This window comes from Microtus oregoni, unplaced genomic scaffold, assembly GCF_018167655.1.
Source record: "Microtus oregoni isolate MIOR12 unplaced genomic scaffold, Mior012 000088F_ref0000325, whole genome shotgun sequence".
In the NCBI taxonomy this organism is placed as follows: Eukaryota; Metazoa; Chordata; class Mammalia; order Rodentia; family Cricetidae; genus Microtus; species Microtus oregoni.
This window is the reverse complement of record NW_024544555.1, coordinates 4,709,694-4,729,722: the sequence shown is the minus strand read 5'-3', so window position 1 is coordinate 4,729,722 and position 20,029 is coordinate 4,709,694. Positions and strand designations below refer to the sequence as shown.

The 20,029-nt window shown below is 41.0% G+C and overlaps 1 protein-coding gene across 1 annotated transcript in view; it reads left to right on the top strand.

The window, feature by feature from the left end:
• Nucleotides 1-20,029, top strand: part of LOC121442232 (colorectal mutant cancer protein) — a 368,334-nt gene that overhangs the window by 46,007 nt on the left and 302,298 nt on the right. Inside the window, exon 2 of the mRNA XM_041643697.1 lies at nt 6,506-6,750. Within this exon, the coding sequence (XP_041499631.1) occupies nt 6,506-6,750 (245 nt within the window). The remainder of the gene's footprint in view (nt 1-6,505; nt 6,751-20,029) is intronic.

The window sequence follows — 20,029 nt, the reverse complement described above, 5'->3', positions numbered from 1 at the left end:
TGATGACAGGTTTTTTTTTTTCCTGCCAATGCCAGGTGCCACTGTGCTCCTTTGCCAGCACTGGCAACTGTGAGGCTGCCACCTGGGGAATGCTATGCATATTGAAACAATGCCTGATGCTTCTAAAATTGGTTTAGTTTGCATTTCCCTTACACCTGTGAGATTGATAATACGATCACATGTTTATTGACCACTCAACTTTTCTTTTAGCTGGGTACTTGTATTGTTTGACCATTTTTCTTTTCTCATTTTTTCTTGTTTTTCCCTTCTTATACTGTAGGTATTCTTTATATACCTAAATAATATTTTTTCTTTTATATTACAAATTGTATTTAGACATATTTGCCTTGTTTTTAAATGTGAGCTATTACTTTCACCAAAACCATTCATATAAATGCCTTTTTTACAAGGCAAAATATGATGCAGAAGAGTTTGTGAAAAGCATAAGCCCCTTGCCTCCCCCTTTCTGTCCATGCCCACTGGTACACCTCAGAAATATATGGTTTTCGAGACAGGGTTTCACTACATAGTTCAGGCCGGCCTAAAATTTACTATGTAGACTAAGCTGAGTTCAAACTCATAGAGATCCCTTCTGAGTGCTGAGATTAAAGGCATGCACAACCACACCAGATTTGGAAGTAATTTTTTAAATCTAAGATTCCCATTTCCTTTTCTCCTATAAAATGCTTATATCCCCGAATTCAAGATTTTGAATGGCATCTCTTTCCTCTAGGCTGTGAATGGGAGGCTAGCATCACTGTTTCAAGGCCCCACTTCAGCTCTCACTGTTGATCGTAGCAGTTCGATTGCACATCCAGAGCATGGTTGTTTCCCTCCCTCCTCAGAAGCTCCCAACGCCATAGTCTAAGCATGGACGTTCAGAACCTCCATGGTCTGTCAACATGTTCCCATGGCATCTAAATCTTTCTAAAACCTGTTGAAGGCCCTCCTAGCTAATGGCCTCTTCTGACTACATGTTGTTTTCACTGCAGTCTGCTCATCTCCCTTCACGTACACTTCTGCTGAGAAGCAGTGATGAAAGACAAATGCATTTACTGCACACAGCATCAGTCTATGAATTCACCAATCACAGTCCAGGAACTAGTTTCATTTTTTTACATTTTGAGAAATCTGTGGCAACAAAGTTAGAGTGATCTTGGTTACATTTTTCTGTCACTTGAATCAAGCAATTAAGGGCACAGTGAGCTCTTGGGGTATTTTGTATTTATTTCGTGCCTTGTAAGGCTATAGGGCCCTTTGTTGTGTTATGGGACCTATCAGTCTTTCATAGTCGCTGACCCTCTAAGTCAATTGGAACAACAGAAGCAGAATATCTGGAAAAAATTAAAGGGAGACTGTCTTCAGAAGGGTGATCATTTTTAATTTCTGAGGATTTATGCTTCAATTCATGAAATCAAACATCTTGGAGGTGCGCCCTGTGTTCCTTGGCTGAAATCCATGCATCTCAAAAGATATTGATTTAGGGCCAAGACTGGCTTCAACAGTTTGAGATCGGGCTGGGAACTCAAGTCTTGAATATATTAAAGCAATTTCTTAAAAAGAAAATGTTTACTATAACAATCTAACCAATGTTGTCACAAAACTGCACGTAAGCATTGACCAAAGGGTGCAGGTACTGAATGTTGCCAGGAAGATGGAATGGACCACCTTGCCACACAGAGGTAGGAGGGAGGTAGAACCTACAATGTGTCTTAAAGTCCATTTTGGCAAAGCTGGGCATAGGGGGATGATGGCAAGAGACCAGGAGTTCAAAGCCAGTCTCAGCTACTAAAAGATTCTGAGGCCAACCTGAACTACATCATGCCCTGTTTCAATAAACAACAACTAAATGAGGTCATGTTTTCAAAATCCTAGAATGTTACACTTATTCCATTGACCAAAGAACATTCCCAGGCTAGCCCAGGTTAGGGCAGAGACAAGTAACCTGCATTTATTAGGAGGGACGAAAGGGAAGCGTTGCGGAGAGGCTTGGGAATGGGCGGCCACAATCCACTGGGAGCAGTTTTCCCGGCCCAGTTTGTGGCTGTGATCCTGCTGTCTAGGTTTCCACTCCATTTAAAAGGAAACTTTTGCAATTTTTTTCTTACTTGTAACATTTTTTATTCATCATACTGATGACAAAATAGAACTATATTTCCATGGACATTTATTTTGGGCATGGGGGAAGATTCCAGACATGTTTTTTCTGTGTAGCTTTGGAGCCTGTCCTGGACTACTATTTGTTCTGTAGTCCAGGCTGGCCTCAAACTCACAGAGATCCCCCTGACTCTGCCTCCCGAGTGCTGGGATTAAAGGTGTGCACCGCCACCACCCAGTTTCCATGCACATTTAAATAGAAGAGTTACACTTCTATGGGTGGAAGTAGACCTTCTAGTTTAATAGAAAATATGGCTAATGAATGGTAGTTGGTGATCGAGCTGCCCATCCACCGCTCTGGGTGGTAAAATAGAAGGGTGGGAAATTGAGCCTTGGCTTGACTTAGTTTAAATTCCTAGGCTTGTCCCATATCATTCCTATGACTCTTTCAGCCCTCATACCTTTAAGTAGGTACAGTGGTTCCCTTGCATATTCATAATTCTTGTCAATTCTGTAACTCTATACCGAAAGAATTTCATCTTTAAATGCAAACACTGCTATCTAAAGATGTTCCACCTAAGGAACATGCTTTGACTTTGAAATTTGGTACCAGCCCCTCACTGGCTCACATGACAATTCAGTGTTATGTATTCTGCAGTGAGATGGCATTTCTAGAAAACGGAACTGTTTTTATTAGCACAGGCCTGATCAAGTCTGAACAGAGCAGAGCTTCCCAGCGTGTGCCTAGCTTCGTGTAATAAGTGGCCACAGGCATGGGGGGGGTGGGGGATGAAGGCCTCTGTGGACAGGTTGTTCCTCTTAGTGAGAAAGTCCGTTCAGTTGAGTAGGCTTTCTTTTCCCTTGAGTGGTTTCTGCTTTGTTATATCTGCCTTGACCATGAAACAGGATCATTGAGAAGATCTGCAATCAATAATTGTGAAAGGATCATAGTGATGGTTACTATTTACTGGGAGTTTAATATGTGCCGTAAACCAAGCTAAGAGCTTTGCGTGTATTTTCTTGTTTACCACAGAGCAATGCTATGGCATCGATGCTATTAGTATCCCCACTGTAAAAATCCGACTTGACACACTGCTCTCTGACCACCCTGGTCAACTTTAGAATCTTCCTCCTAACCTCTGAAATCTAGAGGCCCTTCCCATATATCACCGAGATTAATTTTTTTAATCATTGCCTTAAAAATCTAAGGAGAAAATCCTTATTCTAGAAAATAAAATATGTACCCTGCAACTTTCTGTTTTCATTCTATATTCGTATAGACTTGATCATCCCCAAATCTTGGGTGAATCCAGATATATATCAGGCAGGTAGTATAAACAAAAGGACAAAACTAAAGCAGGCATATAAAAATATTTTTTAAACATTATTTAAATACAGAACACACATTCTCAGAAAAATGATTACATTTTGTTGTTGTGAACAAAAGAGTTTATTCTTAGTATATGTCTTAGAACTGTTGTAATGACTCTTCCCAGGGTATAAGTCTTGATGAAGGTCAGCTGGGGTGGCTTATCGGGGGCCAAGCTAAATGGTTACTGGCTACTGTGGTGCCATCTCAATTCCATGGAGGAAGCATAAGCGCAAACCCCACTGTACAAATACAAACTCAATAACACGGCAGCAGACGCACAAGCTAGGTATCAAGGCTGAGTTAAGGAAGGGGAGGAACTCACCTACCAGAAGGGTCCTTGGTCTGAGGCTTCAGCAAGGGTATATATGTATATTCTTTATACCACCCACAAATGGGAAGTTCAGAGTAATAACTTAATCTACTGTACCTACACTCATATACATATTTATTTATCAATCTATTTTACAAATACATGTCATATATGCACTGTGGCATACGTACTATATATAATAATACATGCATATACATACAAGACAAAGTAAAATGTATAGTTGTGTGTAAAAATTATAAAGATGAAAATGAGATGCCATGTGGAAGCAGCACAAGCAACTAAAAAGCTAGTTACATAAGCCTGGCATAAACTGCAAGACTTTAAGGACCATCATAGAAAAGCACAGTAAATATTAATATTAAATATTAAAGTATTGTAGGGAAAAGAAAAAGTGGCTATTTCTACTACTTTGAATTAAGTGGAAGTGTGTGTGCACATGTGTGCATATGTGCTTGCGTGCTAGTGTGTGTGTTTGTGTGTGTGTGAGTGTGTATGTGTGCGTGTGTGTGTGCACGTGAGTGCAGATACCTGTGGAGAGCAGAGGTGTCAGATACCTTGCAGCTGCAGTTTCAGTTGTTGTGAGCGCCTAATGTGGGCACTGGGAATGGGACTCAGGTCCTCCATAGAGCATCTCATGCTCTTAACCACTGAACCACCTCTCTAACCTCTACCCCATTCTTATTCGAGTTCTTGAACTGGATTTCTAGAAAGCCAGTTTAATACAAGAGCTTCTTAACAAGAGAAAAACATGAAACTTTTACTTTCACATTTATTTGGGGATCTTTCCGGGAGAGTAAAGTGCAAAGAAATTACCAGAGTACGCTGTGTCTGTGCCTTTTAGGCAAAACCCAATAAACTTGAGACTGGATAACTCTAAAGTGTTAATAAGATGTACCAGACAGAAGTGGGATGGAGTACAGAAGCTAGTGAAGGAAGGAAGGGTTACTTTAAAGAAGTATTTATTTATCTTTGTTGTAGCCTATATTACTTATGGTACAGGATCTTTCCCAAGTGGTATAGGAAAGGCACTCCCCTCAAAAGAATGTGTGTGACTTACTATATGTAGGAAAATATGGGCCAGGGACCATTTCTGAAGTTGCAGTTCTTCGGGGGACTTCAGCTTGAAATAATCAATCTGCTCATGTGGGATATTTTGAAATGACATGCCTTTAACTCCTTCAATATCTCAAAGACAAGATCAACTGAAATTTGATGTTGTTTGTAGAGTGGGGGTAGAGTGGACTGGAAGAATGTTTAAAATGTACATAAGCCTGTGGGTCAGGGAGTTTGAAGAAGTCTTGCTGGCATTGGCCAGATGATGGAACTTGCAAGGGATGGCTTGGGAGAGAGGAGGTGGCAAGTATCAAACAGTAAACATCAGACTGATCTTTAGAGGTATATCAAGTCAGGACATTTATGTGTTGTTTATTGCCACAGACTGGTTTCTAGTTCTTTAAACTCTTAAATTCAATAATCCTTTGACTTTACTGTGACTTATAGTTGAGGCAGTATTAACAAAATGTTTCCCAAAAGATACTGGTAGAAATAACAGGTCTCCAGTGTCAAGAACCAAACAGGCATCTACCAGATAAGTGTTCTTGGTAGGCATAGTGTTGTTTCTGTTTTTCCTTTTAAAATTATCTTTCTTTCTTTCTTTCTTTCTTTCTTTCTTTCTTTCTTTCTTAGTGTGAAATGCTATAGACTAGTCATCCTTTTCCAGTGACGCCCAAACACCTTCCTGTCTTAGGTCCACCCACTTCACTTTCTCCTTACATCTAGTTGTGAAATTTGCCGAGTCTTTTGATGCCTGCTCTCCGTCTTAGGATGAGTAATTAGTGATGGGAAGTGGGAAATTCTCAAAATCAGAAAAAGTCAGAGGTAAGTGAAAAATGACGTCAACATGACTAAGTGACACTGGACAGAAATACCAAGATGAGCTGTGGCCCAAGAAACTGAAAAGCAAGATTGTTCAAATGTTCGCTGTTCTTTTACAGTTGGACTAGGTATGAGTCAGCCCATCAATGGCAGAAACAGTGTTTCCTGCGTTCTGAACACTGTCTTACAGTCACAGTGCTGCGCTCTACAGGTGCAAAGAAAGCATGTTTAAGTTCTTCAATTTCAAAAGAAATTAAAAGGGAAAGTTCAGAGAGATGGGAAGAAAAAGAGAACAAAAGAATACAAGTTCGTCACCCTTGCGATGATAGAAAATTCCAATGAAACACATTTTTGTTTTGTTTTGATGGAGACAGGGTCATACTATGTAGCTCCAAATGACCTGGAACTCGATATGTAGATCAGGCTGACCTTGAATTCACAGAGATCCACCTGCCTCTATTTCCCAAGTGTTGTGATTAAAGGTGTGTCACACACACTCAGCCAGATGATTTTGTACACTACCACTTTTCTTGAAGCAATGAGAAAGTTTAAAATCTCCAGTAAGCACATTTAGGAAACAACATATATATATATATATGTGTGCGTGTGTGTGTGTGTGTTTAATTACATATTATATTTGTATATATAATATAATATATGCTTATATTGTATTTATATTATATAAATATATAAATATGTTATATATTTAAAATATATATTTAAGTTAAGTTTATTATAATGTATTATATATAATATATACTTATTTAAGTCACTATTCTCTAGCCCTCCTGACATGTCTTCTTCTGTCCACCTGCCCCCACCTCCTGCAGGAATGACTTGCTCATGGTCTGCCGACAGCTGAATATGGAAGAGTCAGTGGCCGAGATCATGACCCAACTGGGCACAGACGTAAACGGGAAGGTGTCCTTCCAGGACTTCACAAGGTGCCACCGGCAGCTGCTTCGAGAAATCAGGAAGGAGGAAATGGACCTTTCCCTGAAGTCAGGCAAGTCCAGCCAAAAGAAGCTGAGGGATAGAATCACATCCTGGCCCACAAGCTGTGACAACAGTTTGGGTAGGTGGGACCATGCTCCTCTGTCCCTGCTGTGTTATGTCCGAGTGGCCTCCCCATCACCCACCCCACTCACTGGGCACTTCTGTCCTGGGCACAGTTTCTCTACAATGGCCTCATGCTTCTGACTTTTTCATTTCAGTTCAATTCTCACATTTTCTAACGCTAATGATGCTTTTAAATAGCTCTGGAGAGCCAATTGTGGTACCAAGGGTCTGTAATCCCAGTGCTTGTGAGGCAGAGGCAGAAGGATGGTAAGTTTGAGCCCAACTTGTTTGGGTGAAATAGTAAGACCTTGTTTGGAGGCGGGTGAAGAATAGACATTACAAATAACCTTGGGAAGGACTAACGGCATTGATAGTCCCAGGAACTGTTGAGGACTTCAGTGCTTACTTTAAAGGTTGTTTAAATCTATTTATGTTTTCTATAAATAATTTTATCTTTCATGAACATTACAATCTCTTCTGGTACAAGACAAGCAATTTAAAAAAAGTTCTTAATGATTTTGACAGTTACTGAATGTGGCTGATAAAAATATGATTTCTTATGCATATCCTAGAGTACCCACTATGTGTATTTTTAAATGTTTGAAATAAATTGTACACAACTGAAAGGAAAGGATACATCTTAAAAAGCAGATGGAGAGCCAGGAGGCAGAGGCAGATAAATCTCTGTGAGTTCGAGGCCAGCCTGCTCTACAAAGCAAGTTCTAGGACAGCCAGGACTGTTACACAGGGAAATCTTGTTTTGAAACAAACAAAGAAACGTAGATGGAACAAAGGGAAAGAGAATAACACCTAAATTTTCTACTTATACTTTGTTTTAGACCAGGTTGGCCTTGAACTCACAGAGATCTGTCTGAATGCTTCAGTTAAAAGTGTGTACGGCCATGCCTGACCCATCAGGAATTTGTTTTTTAACCTAGAAACTGTCTTCTGGATCTTTTCTCAGTTTCTTGCTTTGATCTGTATATTGAGTCACAAGAAAATGCCAGTTGGTGTTGCTTCCCCATCATTTGTGGTGCCCTCCCGCGCAGAGGGTTGGGAGAAAGAGATCCAGATCAATGTTCCTGACAGTGCATCCTGGGAGTTTTGTTTTTGGCAGCTTGACCCTAGCCAGTTATCTGGGAATAGAAACCTCAATCGAAAAAAATGCCTCCATCAAATTGCCTGTGAGCAAGTTTGCGGGGGAATTTTTTTGATTAATGTTTGATATGGGAGAGCCAGCTTGGTGGGAGGCAGTGCGGTCCTTGGGCAGCTGCTCCTAGACTGTGTGAGAAAGCAGATGAGCAAGCCATGGGGAGACAAGCCAATAAGCAGTGTTCCTCCATTCAGTTCCTGCCTCCGGGTTCCTGCCTTGAGTTCCTGCTGTGGTTTTCTTTCATGATGGACTACATGTAAGCTCTAAGATGAAATAAGACCTTTCCTCCCCAAATCGCTCTTGGTCATGGTCTTTATCCCAGCAATGGAAACAAAGTAGGGCACAGCGGGATCATTAGAGCTTATTATCGAGTCACTGAGGCAATAAAAATGTCATAGTACTGGTAGACCTTACAACTATAATGGATTCCACTGTAGTGCCAAAGGCGATTTTAGTAATGTATGTGTTCTTAGCAAACTTTGTGGAAATATTTTATTTTTAAATATTTTTCTTAATATTGAAGTAATATATATTCATTATAGAAGATTGGGTGGTGAAAGTAGAAAGAAGAAAATAAAATCCATCTTAATCTCACCATATAGGAATAATAAACACGGATACATTTGGTGTGCGGGCTTCTGAAACCTTACTCGGTTTCTCTCTTTTCAATCTTTGTCTCTGGACTTCTGTCTCTCAATTACTGTCTCTTGCATTGTCTTCTCTACCTTGTCTCTCTGTGTGTGATTCATTTGTTTATTTTGCTTTCCGTCCTTCCTCCATTTCTTCCTTCTTCCCATTTATTTGATACTCAGGACTGAACCCAGAGCTTTGGTTTGGTACCCTAAAGATTGTCCTTTCATTTCATCAGACCTTCATGTAGTATTTGAAGGTACTATTTGCAATGACATAAAAGATATTAAATAAATATTAAGTTAAGAAGCATATTTTAGATTTCTTGTATAAATATATAAACACACACTCTGCATGTGTGTGGGAGGGTGGTGGTTAAGTAAGCCATGAAAAAACCCAATAATCAAATGCTATAGAGTCATTAAAACAATGGACAAATTTGTTTTCAATCTGAATATAGACTGTCGAAAGGTCTTTTGTTTTGTCCTGTTCTGTTTTCTGAGACAGGATCTCACTGTGCAGCCTTGGCTGGCCTGGAACTCACTATGCAGACGAAGCTAGCCTTAAACATTTAGTGCTCTCCTGACTCTGTTTGCCTCATGCTGGGGTTATGTGTGCCAGCACAGGAGACCAACATTTATTCCAACCTGCAGGGAGTAGGAGCTTCTGCAAATCCCGAAAGGGAAACTTGAAAGGATTCCTGGTAACATCACACTGGTTTTATCATCTCACTAGATTGGCTCGACCACAGAAAAGGCTGAAAAATACTTTTCCTTCAGCTTTTTGATATAAATTTATATCCTTGAAAGAGAAGAGGTAACCGAAAAGAGATGAATCATAACACATGGCATGCATTGAGAAGGAGCCAAAAGCTGTGAAACCCCCTACCAGTTCGTTCTGGTCGTTGATGCTTGAGAATCTGAGTGTGAATCTTTCTGTCAGTTGTAGTGCCCACGTGACTTTCTGCATATCATCACCTAAGTTCTCTTTGTCTCTACGTTCTCAAGTGTAAAATGTTGGGGACAGGAGACAACACACATGTGCAACCGTGTGGAGCAATGCAGATCATACGAAGAAGTGAAGACAAGCATATCAGGCCATCGGGCATCACAGTAGTGAAATACTGAGAAATGATAGCCTTGTAAAGAAAAGAAAGTTTATGCAGCTCACAGTTCTGACAGTCCGACTGCCTGCATCATGTTCTTCCCTAGAGGCTTTCATTTGGTCTCATGGTTCAAATCGTGTATATTTTAGTGCCAGTGATTAGTGGATATGTAACCATGGGATCCAGGATAAGGTAAAAGTCATATGTATTCCTGCATCACTCCTAGACATCCCAACCTTAGTACAATAAATACTAACTCGATTCCCTTCTACACACCCTTCCACTCTGACCTTCCTGCTGTTCTTCCAACTTAGCAAATTTAACCAGCCTCCTCTGACCTAAAACCACGCTTTCTGCAACTTTCTTATAGCATAATTGGCTTTTTGCTTTTATTTGGACATCAGCTAACTGATGGGTCACCAAGACTGCCTGTCTCAAGCGAAAGCTGCCGCCTTTCATTCATGTTTTCAGTTTGCATGTCCACTAACTGCATATCACATGGCCTTATCTGACATTAGAGAATGCATCTGCTTGAACATGTTGCCTAATTCAATCCAATAAAGCTTCTATTAGACTGCTAATAAACTTGCCTGTCTTTTCTTCTCCAACACTCCATCACTGTGACAGATCATACAGGTTGTCAAGTTAATAGGGTCAAGAATCCTTTAGGAGACAGACCTCTGGGTGTGCCTATGGGAGACTTCTAGAAGACTGAAAGTGGTTAGGACCATTCCATGGTTGGAGTCCTGGATTGAATGAGAACGATAAAGTGAGCGGGGTCCTACAGCATCCATCTTTCCCGGCTTCCCGACTGCAAAGGCAGTGTGACCATCTGCCTTAAGCTCCTGCCACACTTTCCTGCCATGCTGGGCTGCATCATCAAATTGGGACCCCAAAATAAGCTCTGCCCTCTGTAACTTTTTAAGGCACTTTGTCACGACGATAAGAAAGACAGCTAATACGGCCCTTAGGACAGTTCCAGGCACGTGGGGATTGCCTGATGTGGAGATGTTACAAGAAGGAATGTGTGTGGATTGCACTGTGAGCATGCTCCTTCAGGAGGACACGGAAGTGCAATGTACAACTTCAGACCCTTGCAAATTCACAGTTTAACTGTAGAGAAAAAGAAAAGCACAAGAAATCAAATTATAAGGCTGGAGATTGAAGAAATCAAATTATAAGGCTGGAGATTGAACCCAGGACCTTACACATCCTGGACAAGTACCCTACCACTGAGCTACATCAATCCTAGCAGTAATGCTCTGATTACAAAGTGTGAGACACTGCACTTATACAGGCTATAACCACGGCTGAAAAATACCGTGAATATGAATCTCAAGAAAATGTAGGGCTCTTACCTGTGGCTATAAAGATGGAGAAAAATAGAAAGAACGTTGGGCTGTCACAAGAAACACCTAAGAAAAACTCTGGTTTCATGATTAACTACCAGAGAAAGTTTATTGTTGGCCCTGACATTTCACAGCACATCCACGGCAGGGAGTCGAGTTGGCAGAAAAAGAACTGTCAAAACATTACATGCTCAACTTGGAAGAGGAATTTCAATAGATTCATTTATCCCAAGTGTTCTCCGTGGAATGGCGATTTCAAGGGATGATCATAAATATTATGAGAAGAAAGAATTCCATTGTCGAGGATTTTGAAAAGTTTGGGTTAAAGCAGATTAATAGTTTTCTTTACTGCAAGGTATTTCAGAGCTTTTAATGTGTTAATGCTTCTTGGGACTCTCCAGGAGAGAAATAAAATATATCACAGTTCCCTAGTTTAATTGACCGTAGATTTTTTTTTTTAGAAAAAACTCACAGAGCATTCTCTGCTCAAATATACTTTGGGGGAAAATTAAAATACCAGAACAACTAGAAATTAATACATTCTTGTATCCATGTAAAGTCATCTTAAAAATAATATTCTAAACTTTTTGACTAACAGATATCAGCTGTATGGTTATAGCAATGACAATAACAAATGGTTAAGACAACTAATGTTTACTGTTTGTGGCAGATGACTTTTAGGTGATTGGCTCATATTATATACTTTAAAGATTTCAGGTTACTACTGAGTTTCTTTGGGAATCAGAGTGGGTGCCTATTTATTCTTATATATATATATATATATATATGGTGCATATATAATATATAGTATATATATTGTGTATATGTGTAATGTAGATATATATTCTGATACCTCTATACACGTATGTGCCCATATATGTATATGTACATATATATGTGTGCATATGCATACATATCCAAGTATATATCAGAATATATGTATACATTATATATATGTATATATATCTTCCTTCACTTTGAAGTTAGAGCATCAATATGTATATTGTTGTATATTTGGGAAAATGTAGTAAATTACCACCTGTAAAGATCCTATGCACTGCTTACTTACACTAGGCTTTCAGTGTGGGCTCCTATACGAGCGTCACTTTTCTCTCAAGTCACTAACAGGCTCCTCCTTTTGTCAAGAAGGAAAAGGCTCCAAGCCACAGAGTCAAGGTGTGAAGAACACCAACAAGTTATTTGTTGACATAGATGACTCTTTGGGTCCCTGGCAACTTTAGTTCTTCGATAAGAGTCTCACGTAGACCAGGCTGTCCTTGCGCTCACCAAGGAGCCAAGGGTAACCTTTTGATCGTCCTGCGTCTGCCTGTGAGTGTTGGTATAAATATGTGCCACTATGCCCAGTTCTCAGTAATTTCAACAGAAAACTTAAGATAACAAAGAGGCAAGTTAGAATGAGGACTGATGTCTGGGTCCACTTGAAGAAATTACAGGTACATGGCCCCCAGGTCCCTAGGAATTTGAGGAGAACTCATGCTAGTTCAAGCCCATTTATTCAACCGCAAAGTGATGACTAGTTGACTATGTGAGAAGGGCTGTGGGTTTCCTGCATACTGCCTGGCTTTCCTGCTCCCCAGCATACAGTTAAAGGTTGTTGATCCCTCTGGAGAAAGATTTTTAAAAAGGCTAACAGTAAAAATCTTAGGTATTTGAGTAAGGTCCCTCAGGGGGAGCCCTTCATTCGGAGTTCTGGGTCTGCGAACTGGCTCACTCAAGTCTGGGAATTGATTCATAGGCTAAGATTCTTATTGCTACAATCCAATGTAGCCTTTAAAAAACCATTTACAAACCTTTGTGCTTACACAAATCAAACAAAAAACTTTAGGAGGCTTGTGCCACGAGCTTCACTATGTTGGGCTGTCATAAACTGTGGTGACTTCTGCTGCAATCCTAGTCATGGTGGGTCCGTACTTTCCAGGGTAAGGGTGTGAGGATTAGAAATGTTAGGTAGGAGGAGCAGAGACAAGGAGAAAACACAGAGACATATCGGCAGGGCAACTTAGTGCCTGCTGCATACTGAGTTCTGAGTTCACCCATGTTTAATTTTCCATACACTTTTATACTCCAATACAGAAGGGAAGGGGAAGGTAAAAGACTGCTTTAATATGACCAGAACAGTTTACTTGCTCCAATACTTGAGATATCAAGCCATTAATTCTTGAGAAAAGCATTCTGCTGTTTAGGCAGTGAACCTGCCCTAGACCAAGTATCCTGAAGGCAGCCACTTCCTAGGTCAAACCTCCTATTTCAAAAAAAGGAGCAGAAGTATGCTTGAATTCTCTGACCTTTGGTAGGGTGGAGTGGATCTACCTCTATGGGTCATCTTAATGTCCAAAAAGCCAAGTAACCACACCCTAGGTCAGGTTGTGTAGCCACAGTTGTTGTCAATAACTTTGAGCAAGCTCAAACTCTGACCTTCAGACAAGGTCAGACATAGGCTCACATTTTTGGGCCTCCACATATTCCTCCCCTTTTATTAATTTTAATAAGGCCTGAACTTCTGCTACGGGACATGTAGTAATAAGAGCGGCGGGGCTGCGTCCCCGGCACCTGGCCGCCCGCATGGCTAGCTTATGCCCTGAAATAATTACACGGAAACTGTATTCTTTTAAACACTGCCCGGCCCATTAGTTCCAGCCTCTTATTGGCTAGCTCTTACATATTGATCTAACCCATTTCTAATAATCTGTGTAGCCCATGAGGTGGCTTACCAGGGATGATCTTAACCTGCATCTGTCTGGAGTGGGAGAATCATGGCGACTGCCTGACTCGGCTTCTTTCTCCCAGCATTCTGTTCAGTTTACTCCTCCTACCTAATTTTCTGTCCTATCAGGCCAAGCAGTTTTCTTTATTAGTTAACCAATGAAAGCAACAGATAAGATACAAGACCCACCTCCATCAGGGACAGATGACTGTGCCTGTCTTGGGGTTCGTTATTTCATTTTTTAGACTTACCCATCATCGGTACATACATTCTATCATGTACATCTTGTCTTAGATTGCCTAGGGGACAAAGATCTTGCCCATCTCTGGATACCAGTCTCTGTAAACAAAAGGTTAAAGGAGAAAGCATCTCTAGGTGCCCTGCGCCTTTGAGCCAACTTTTTATCACGAGAGTTTACCAACAATGAGTCAGTCATGTGCAAGCAGATAATGCTTTGTGCTACATATGCTTTTATGACTACAGTAGCTCCTAATTAAAGGAATGGAGGTTCACCAGGGGTGGGAATGTCCTTTTGACTTGGTCTAGGATGTTTCTTCACGGTTTTCAACTGTTTCAAAATTCAAATTGGCTTATTAAACATACCAAATCTAAGGACTGATTGGCGATGCCAAAATTCTCTCAGACAAGCTCTTTTTTGTAATCAGTAGCTTCTCATAATGAATTAAAGCAGTTACAAACATTAACAGATCAATATCATAATTCTAGCATAGAAATTAACAATGAACATGCAATTTGTCAACTCACAATTCTCTTAAATCCATTCTAATCAAAAGACAAGAAGACGTTTCCGTGATGGGTGAGAGTCCAACTGCATTGCTGCTTCTAAGTAACTGTCCCAGTCTCTGAGCAGCAGCTCGGAGTCTGGGAATTGATTCACAGGCTAAAATTCTTATTGCTACAATCCAAAGTAGCCTTTAAAAAATTATTTATGACTCTTTATGCTTACACAGATCAAACAAAACCTTAGGAGGCTTGTAGTAGTAGTAAGATGTTTTTTACTCTTTTGGCTCTTTGGGAGGGGGCGTGTCACCCAGCTCCCAAATAAATAACACAGAGGCTTATTCTTAGTTATAAACATCCGGCCTTAGCTTGGCTTGATTCTTGCCAGCTTTTCTTATCTTATGTTATCCCATCTACCTTTTCCCCTGGACTTTTCCCGTTCTCTTACTTCTGTAAATGTTACTCTTACTCTGTGGATTGCTGTGTAACTGGATGGCTGGCCCCTGATGTCGTCCCTCCTCCTTCTCTGGCTAATTCTCTGAACCTTTTTTCTCCCAAATTTCTCCTCACGTTTATTCTCTTTGCCTGCCAGCCCTGCCTATCCTTTCTCCTGCCTTGCTACTGGCCATTCAGATCTTTATTAGACTATCAGGTGTTCTAGACAGGCAAAAATCACTTCATAGAGTTAACCAAATGCAACATAAACAAAAGTAACACACCTTAACATAATATTCCCCAACAGAAGCTTCTTATCGATTTTATTCCTATAAATATCATGAGTGATTAGCCAACCAAAGGCCCACACAAGTGATGCCATCACAAAAATCACTTTGCCTGTGCTGCCTGTAGTGGTAACTACTCTAGCCTTGCCATTGGCTACACAGTGCTGCCATCTGGCCCCTGCTATTTTGGGGTCTAATTAAACCCTTTCCTCCCCTCCCCCGAGACAAGGTTTCTCTGTAGCTTTGGAGCCTTCCTGGAACTCGCTCTGCAGGCCTTGAATTCACAGAGATCCACCTGTCTCTGCCTCCCAAGTTCTGGAATTAGACGCGTGAGCCACCACAGCCCAGCAAACCCATTGAATTGAACACATTCAATTGAACAGCAGCATCTCCAACCCTGAGATCTGGCACAAGGGTAAGAGCAACGGCAAAGCACTTCAAATGTGACAGGGTCCTTCTCACCTTTTTCTGTCTACAGCATTAGCGAAGGGCGTGTCCTCTGGGCTTTCCCATTATGGAGGCTTCAGTTCTGCACAGCATACCCACTCTAGCATTATTGAAGTGTTCCTGAATCGTAAGATTCCTTCATGAACACCAAGCTAAGTAATGCTGGGCATCTCCAGCTCCTTTACAATAGGCTGTTTTATGACAAATGCTTCAGACAACCAATCAAAAAAAGTTTGATACTTCTTTTATGTGTGAGATTCCATATTAAACCCAGAATCTTCATTCACTGTGCCAATACCAATAAACTCTGTCTGATTCAGTTTTATGTCCCTTCTCAGACCCTTAAAGTATATTCCCACACATGTTACCCAGACTTCTGTCTGAATGAATTAGCAAATCCATTAAGCTCCATAGTGGTATAGCATACCTCCTCATAGACTGCACTTTCTATCTACGCTATAGGAGCCAGGTTTGCCTGGTCTAGAGGCAGCTATTCATAGACACTGGGGGCATAAATATTGTCCTACATGGCATCTCCTTCAGCAAAAATCACTGCCAGTTTGACAGATAATGAAGGATTGATTCCCTCAGCGAAGGCTGAAAGGGCACTATTACAAGGGATGGGAATGGTGATGTATCCTTTGCTAAGGATGGAGAGATAATTCCTCAGGTTAGATTTGTCTTCAGAAGATGAGGGTTCCAAGTCCTGAGCTGCAGTAAAATCCCTCCCCTCATCTCCACAGGAAGCTACAGGGTCCTGCTCCTTCAGAACCCAGTGCTCTTACCTTACCCACCAACATGCTTTATGACTTGGATATTTTTTTCCCCCTGGGGTCAACCAGCCTTATCAGCAGGAGTTTCCACAACTTGAGTTCCATAGGTGCTGGGGAGAAGATATTCTTCCAGGGCACACTCAAAAACCCTTAGACTTCGTACACTCTGGACCTGGTTAGTATTTTCACTGAGTTCTTACTTTTCATTTGCCATTTTATCCAGAGCTTCTTGCACAATCAGCTAGCTTGTCATTTTTCTTATTTTTTTTCACAAATTGCCAAAAGTTTTGTATACTGACTCCCTAAATTCCTTGTTCCCCACAATGAGGCCTTCAAACATTTCTGACCATTTCTGACCATACGTGGTCTCCATGCTACCAGAGGAATCTTCAGTGGCCTGTAGATGTCATCAAACCACCTGTTCCAGATTTAGGCTGGGGCTTCCCACCTAGAAGGATATAATAAAGAAAATCCCTAGTAGGTGTGCCCAGCTGCTTGGATTGTAGTTGACTCTAGATTTTGGAGTCAAACTGCCAACCCAAATTAGCCATCACCCACTCCCCACAAACACCCATCTAGTCTTGACCCGGTTTTCCTGATGAATGTTACTTTTGCATTCATTCTATTTTTTTTTTCTGGGTTCATGAATTATTTTCTAATTCTTAAAACAGTTTAAGACAAGAAGGCATTCCTCACTCTTACTGGATTGGCCTAGAATGCAAATTTCTGGCTACAGATCAGTGTCAAAAGTGATTTAAGGCCCCTCTGAGCCCTGAGCGAGCAATTAGTACTTAGCAGGGAAGTCTGGCAGCTGGACCCCACGTGGCTGCATCCAGAGTCGCACATGCCGTCAGTTCCCTCAGAACTGACTTTCTTCTTGGGCTCCTTCTTAAGGCTTCTAGCAAGCTCAAGCTTACACTCATTCTGGGGTAACATGAAAAAAAAAGTGATTTTTCTCTTCTAAACCATTATCATAATAGTACTGGAAATTTGTTTCCTAGCCCTTCTTAGGCCTACCCATATACTTGAAAATTTTACTCTAGCGAGAAGAATACAGTACAGTGATTGGTCAGATCCCATGATCAACCTATCGCGTTTTCGTGGGGTGATGTCGTGTTGGCTTATGAGTTGAGAGTTGCAGAAAGGTGCAAGAAGTCAAGGTCCTGTCACTGTTGAAGGAGGGCGGATGCTGAGCAGGCAGAAATAACAGATGTCCACCATATGGTCTTGCTTTGTAAATCTTGCCTCCTCTCTCCTCTTTGTGTATGTTCTCCCACGAGCTTCAAAAGGTCATAATACTGATGGATGGTGCTGATGTATATGCATATGTAATTGGGAACTGGGAGATACCTGTTCTTCATGTCACACAACCTATCACATTACTAAGTGTTCTAACGACCAAGCGGACATCCTATGGTTTGTGAGCTTTAGTTCTAGCCTGCATTGTAATCTTGGACTGTGTGTGTTCAATTGTTTATTTCTATTTTTATATGAATTTATTACTAATTCTGGGCAAAGAGCAAGGAGCCTTGCACACCAAAAGGGATCAGTGAATAACTGACAAAAAAAAAAATGAGAATATCAGCAGACAAGACTGATGCTCCCAACACTCAGTCTCAGTGGTGGTTTGAATAGGAATGGGCCCCATATGAATGCGTGTTCGTTAGGGAGTGACACTACCGAGAAGGATCAGGAGTTAAGGCTTTATTGGAGAAAGTCTGTCTCTGGCCCTGGGCTTTGGGATTTAAAATGCGCAAGCCAGGTCTAGTAGCTTTCTCTTTTCCTGCTGCCCAAGGATCCAGATATAGAACTCCTGGCTCCTTCTCCAACACCACATCTGCCTGCATGCCAATATGCTTCCCGCCATGCTGATAATAGACTAAACATCTGAAACTGCAAGCAAGCTCAAATTTAAATGCTTTAATTTATAAGAGTTGCCATTTTCATGGTGTCTTTTCACAGCAATAGAAAACTGACTAAGACAATCACCGTTTGTAATTTACTGTCAGTCATTAAGGCATAGATTTCTTTGTGGGTTTTGATTTCTCCTTTGGTTGTTTGTTTATTGTTTTGAGACAGGATATTGTAACCCAGACTGACCTCAAATTCATGACTTTTGACAGCGGGTATTATAGCCATGTGCTATCTATCTGGCTGGGCCTCTTTCTTTGAGGCACAGCTATTCTTTCAAAGTGAAAACCTCTATGTTTGGATCTGGGCAACTTCTATAAGAGAAATGAGTCTGGTAACAATTTATAGTTCAGTATTAATTTCTTTTCAACTCTATTCTTGCTCTGAGGCTGAACCCTCAGGCTAGAGGAAATCAAGAGTGACATGACTGATTTCAGCTACTATCTAATAAGTACCTTCATAATGCTTCTTTCTTCTTAGTTGACAAACGCATACTACAGTGTTAAGTGACTAATTGAAAAAAAAAAACCCAACCAAAGCATTTACAGCTGTCCTTCAGGGTGATAATCATTTTTCTCCGTCTTTGAACCTGGCTTTGTCATTTACTTTTTTTAGGAGAATGTCACAAGTTGTGGGAAATTCTACAAATGCTAGCACTGAGGGTTCAGAACCCTGGCAGTGCTCTCTTCTATATCTTAAAACACCCCTGACGCCATGAAGATTAAGTCTAAACTAGACTAGCAGGTGACAGAATGCCACATAGGAAAAGGCCATGCTGACGAGTTTTATGTCAACTTGATAGAAGCTAGAGTCATCAGGGAGCCTCAACTGAGAAAATGCCTCTGTAAGATCAGGCTGTTGGCAATCCTGTAGGGCATTTTCTTAATTAGAGATTGATGGGGAGGGTGCAGTTCATGTGGACGGAGCCACACGAGGAATGGTGGTCCTGAGTGCTATAAGAACTTAGGCTGAACAAGCCACAAGGAGCAAGCCAGTAAGCAGCACCCCTGCCTGACTGCATCAGCTCCCGATTCTAGGTTGTCACTTGGTCTAAGTTCTTGCCTTGGCTTCCTTCACTGGAATGTGACTCGGGATATGTAAGTTATAAACAAATTGTTTTTGGTCATGGTATTTCATCACAGCAATAGTAACCTTAACTAAGTTAGGGGCCCAGCTAACAGGTAGAGCAGTCTCCTAAGCAGTGAGTGCAGATAATTCAATTTCCCTAGCACCAGCCAAACCATTACATGATGTGAGTCATTTCATCTCAGATGGGACTATCCAAAATACCACCCACACAAGCCTAGTATATACTGTTGGCCTAGAAAGTACACCAAATGATTAATTGTCCTTTTAGGGCACCAAGTTTTATAGTGGCCTGTCATGGAGCAGTAGACATGGTATGAATGAGAATTATCCTTTGGATGTCTGTGAAACTGGCAGGAATCAAGATGAAAGGTATGCTTATAACTAATAGAGCATTAAAAACCATCAGGTGGAAGGTGGGTGATGCCAAGAAAATGTACTAAAGGAGAAAAGAAAGAATCACTGTCGGAGGCAATGAAGACAACGGGAAGGCAGAAAGCCAAAGTGAACATTCTGAAAGTAACTACAAAGAAACATAAGGATGTAGAGATGAAGGAACATGCCCAGGTTGCAGCAAAGACACAGAAGAATTTGCTAGAAATGTTATCCAGTCATTAAATTAAGTTTCCTGTGCCTCATAAGGCCATCTAAGG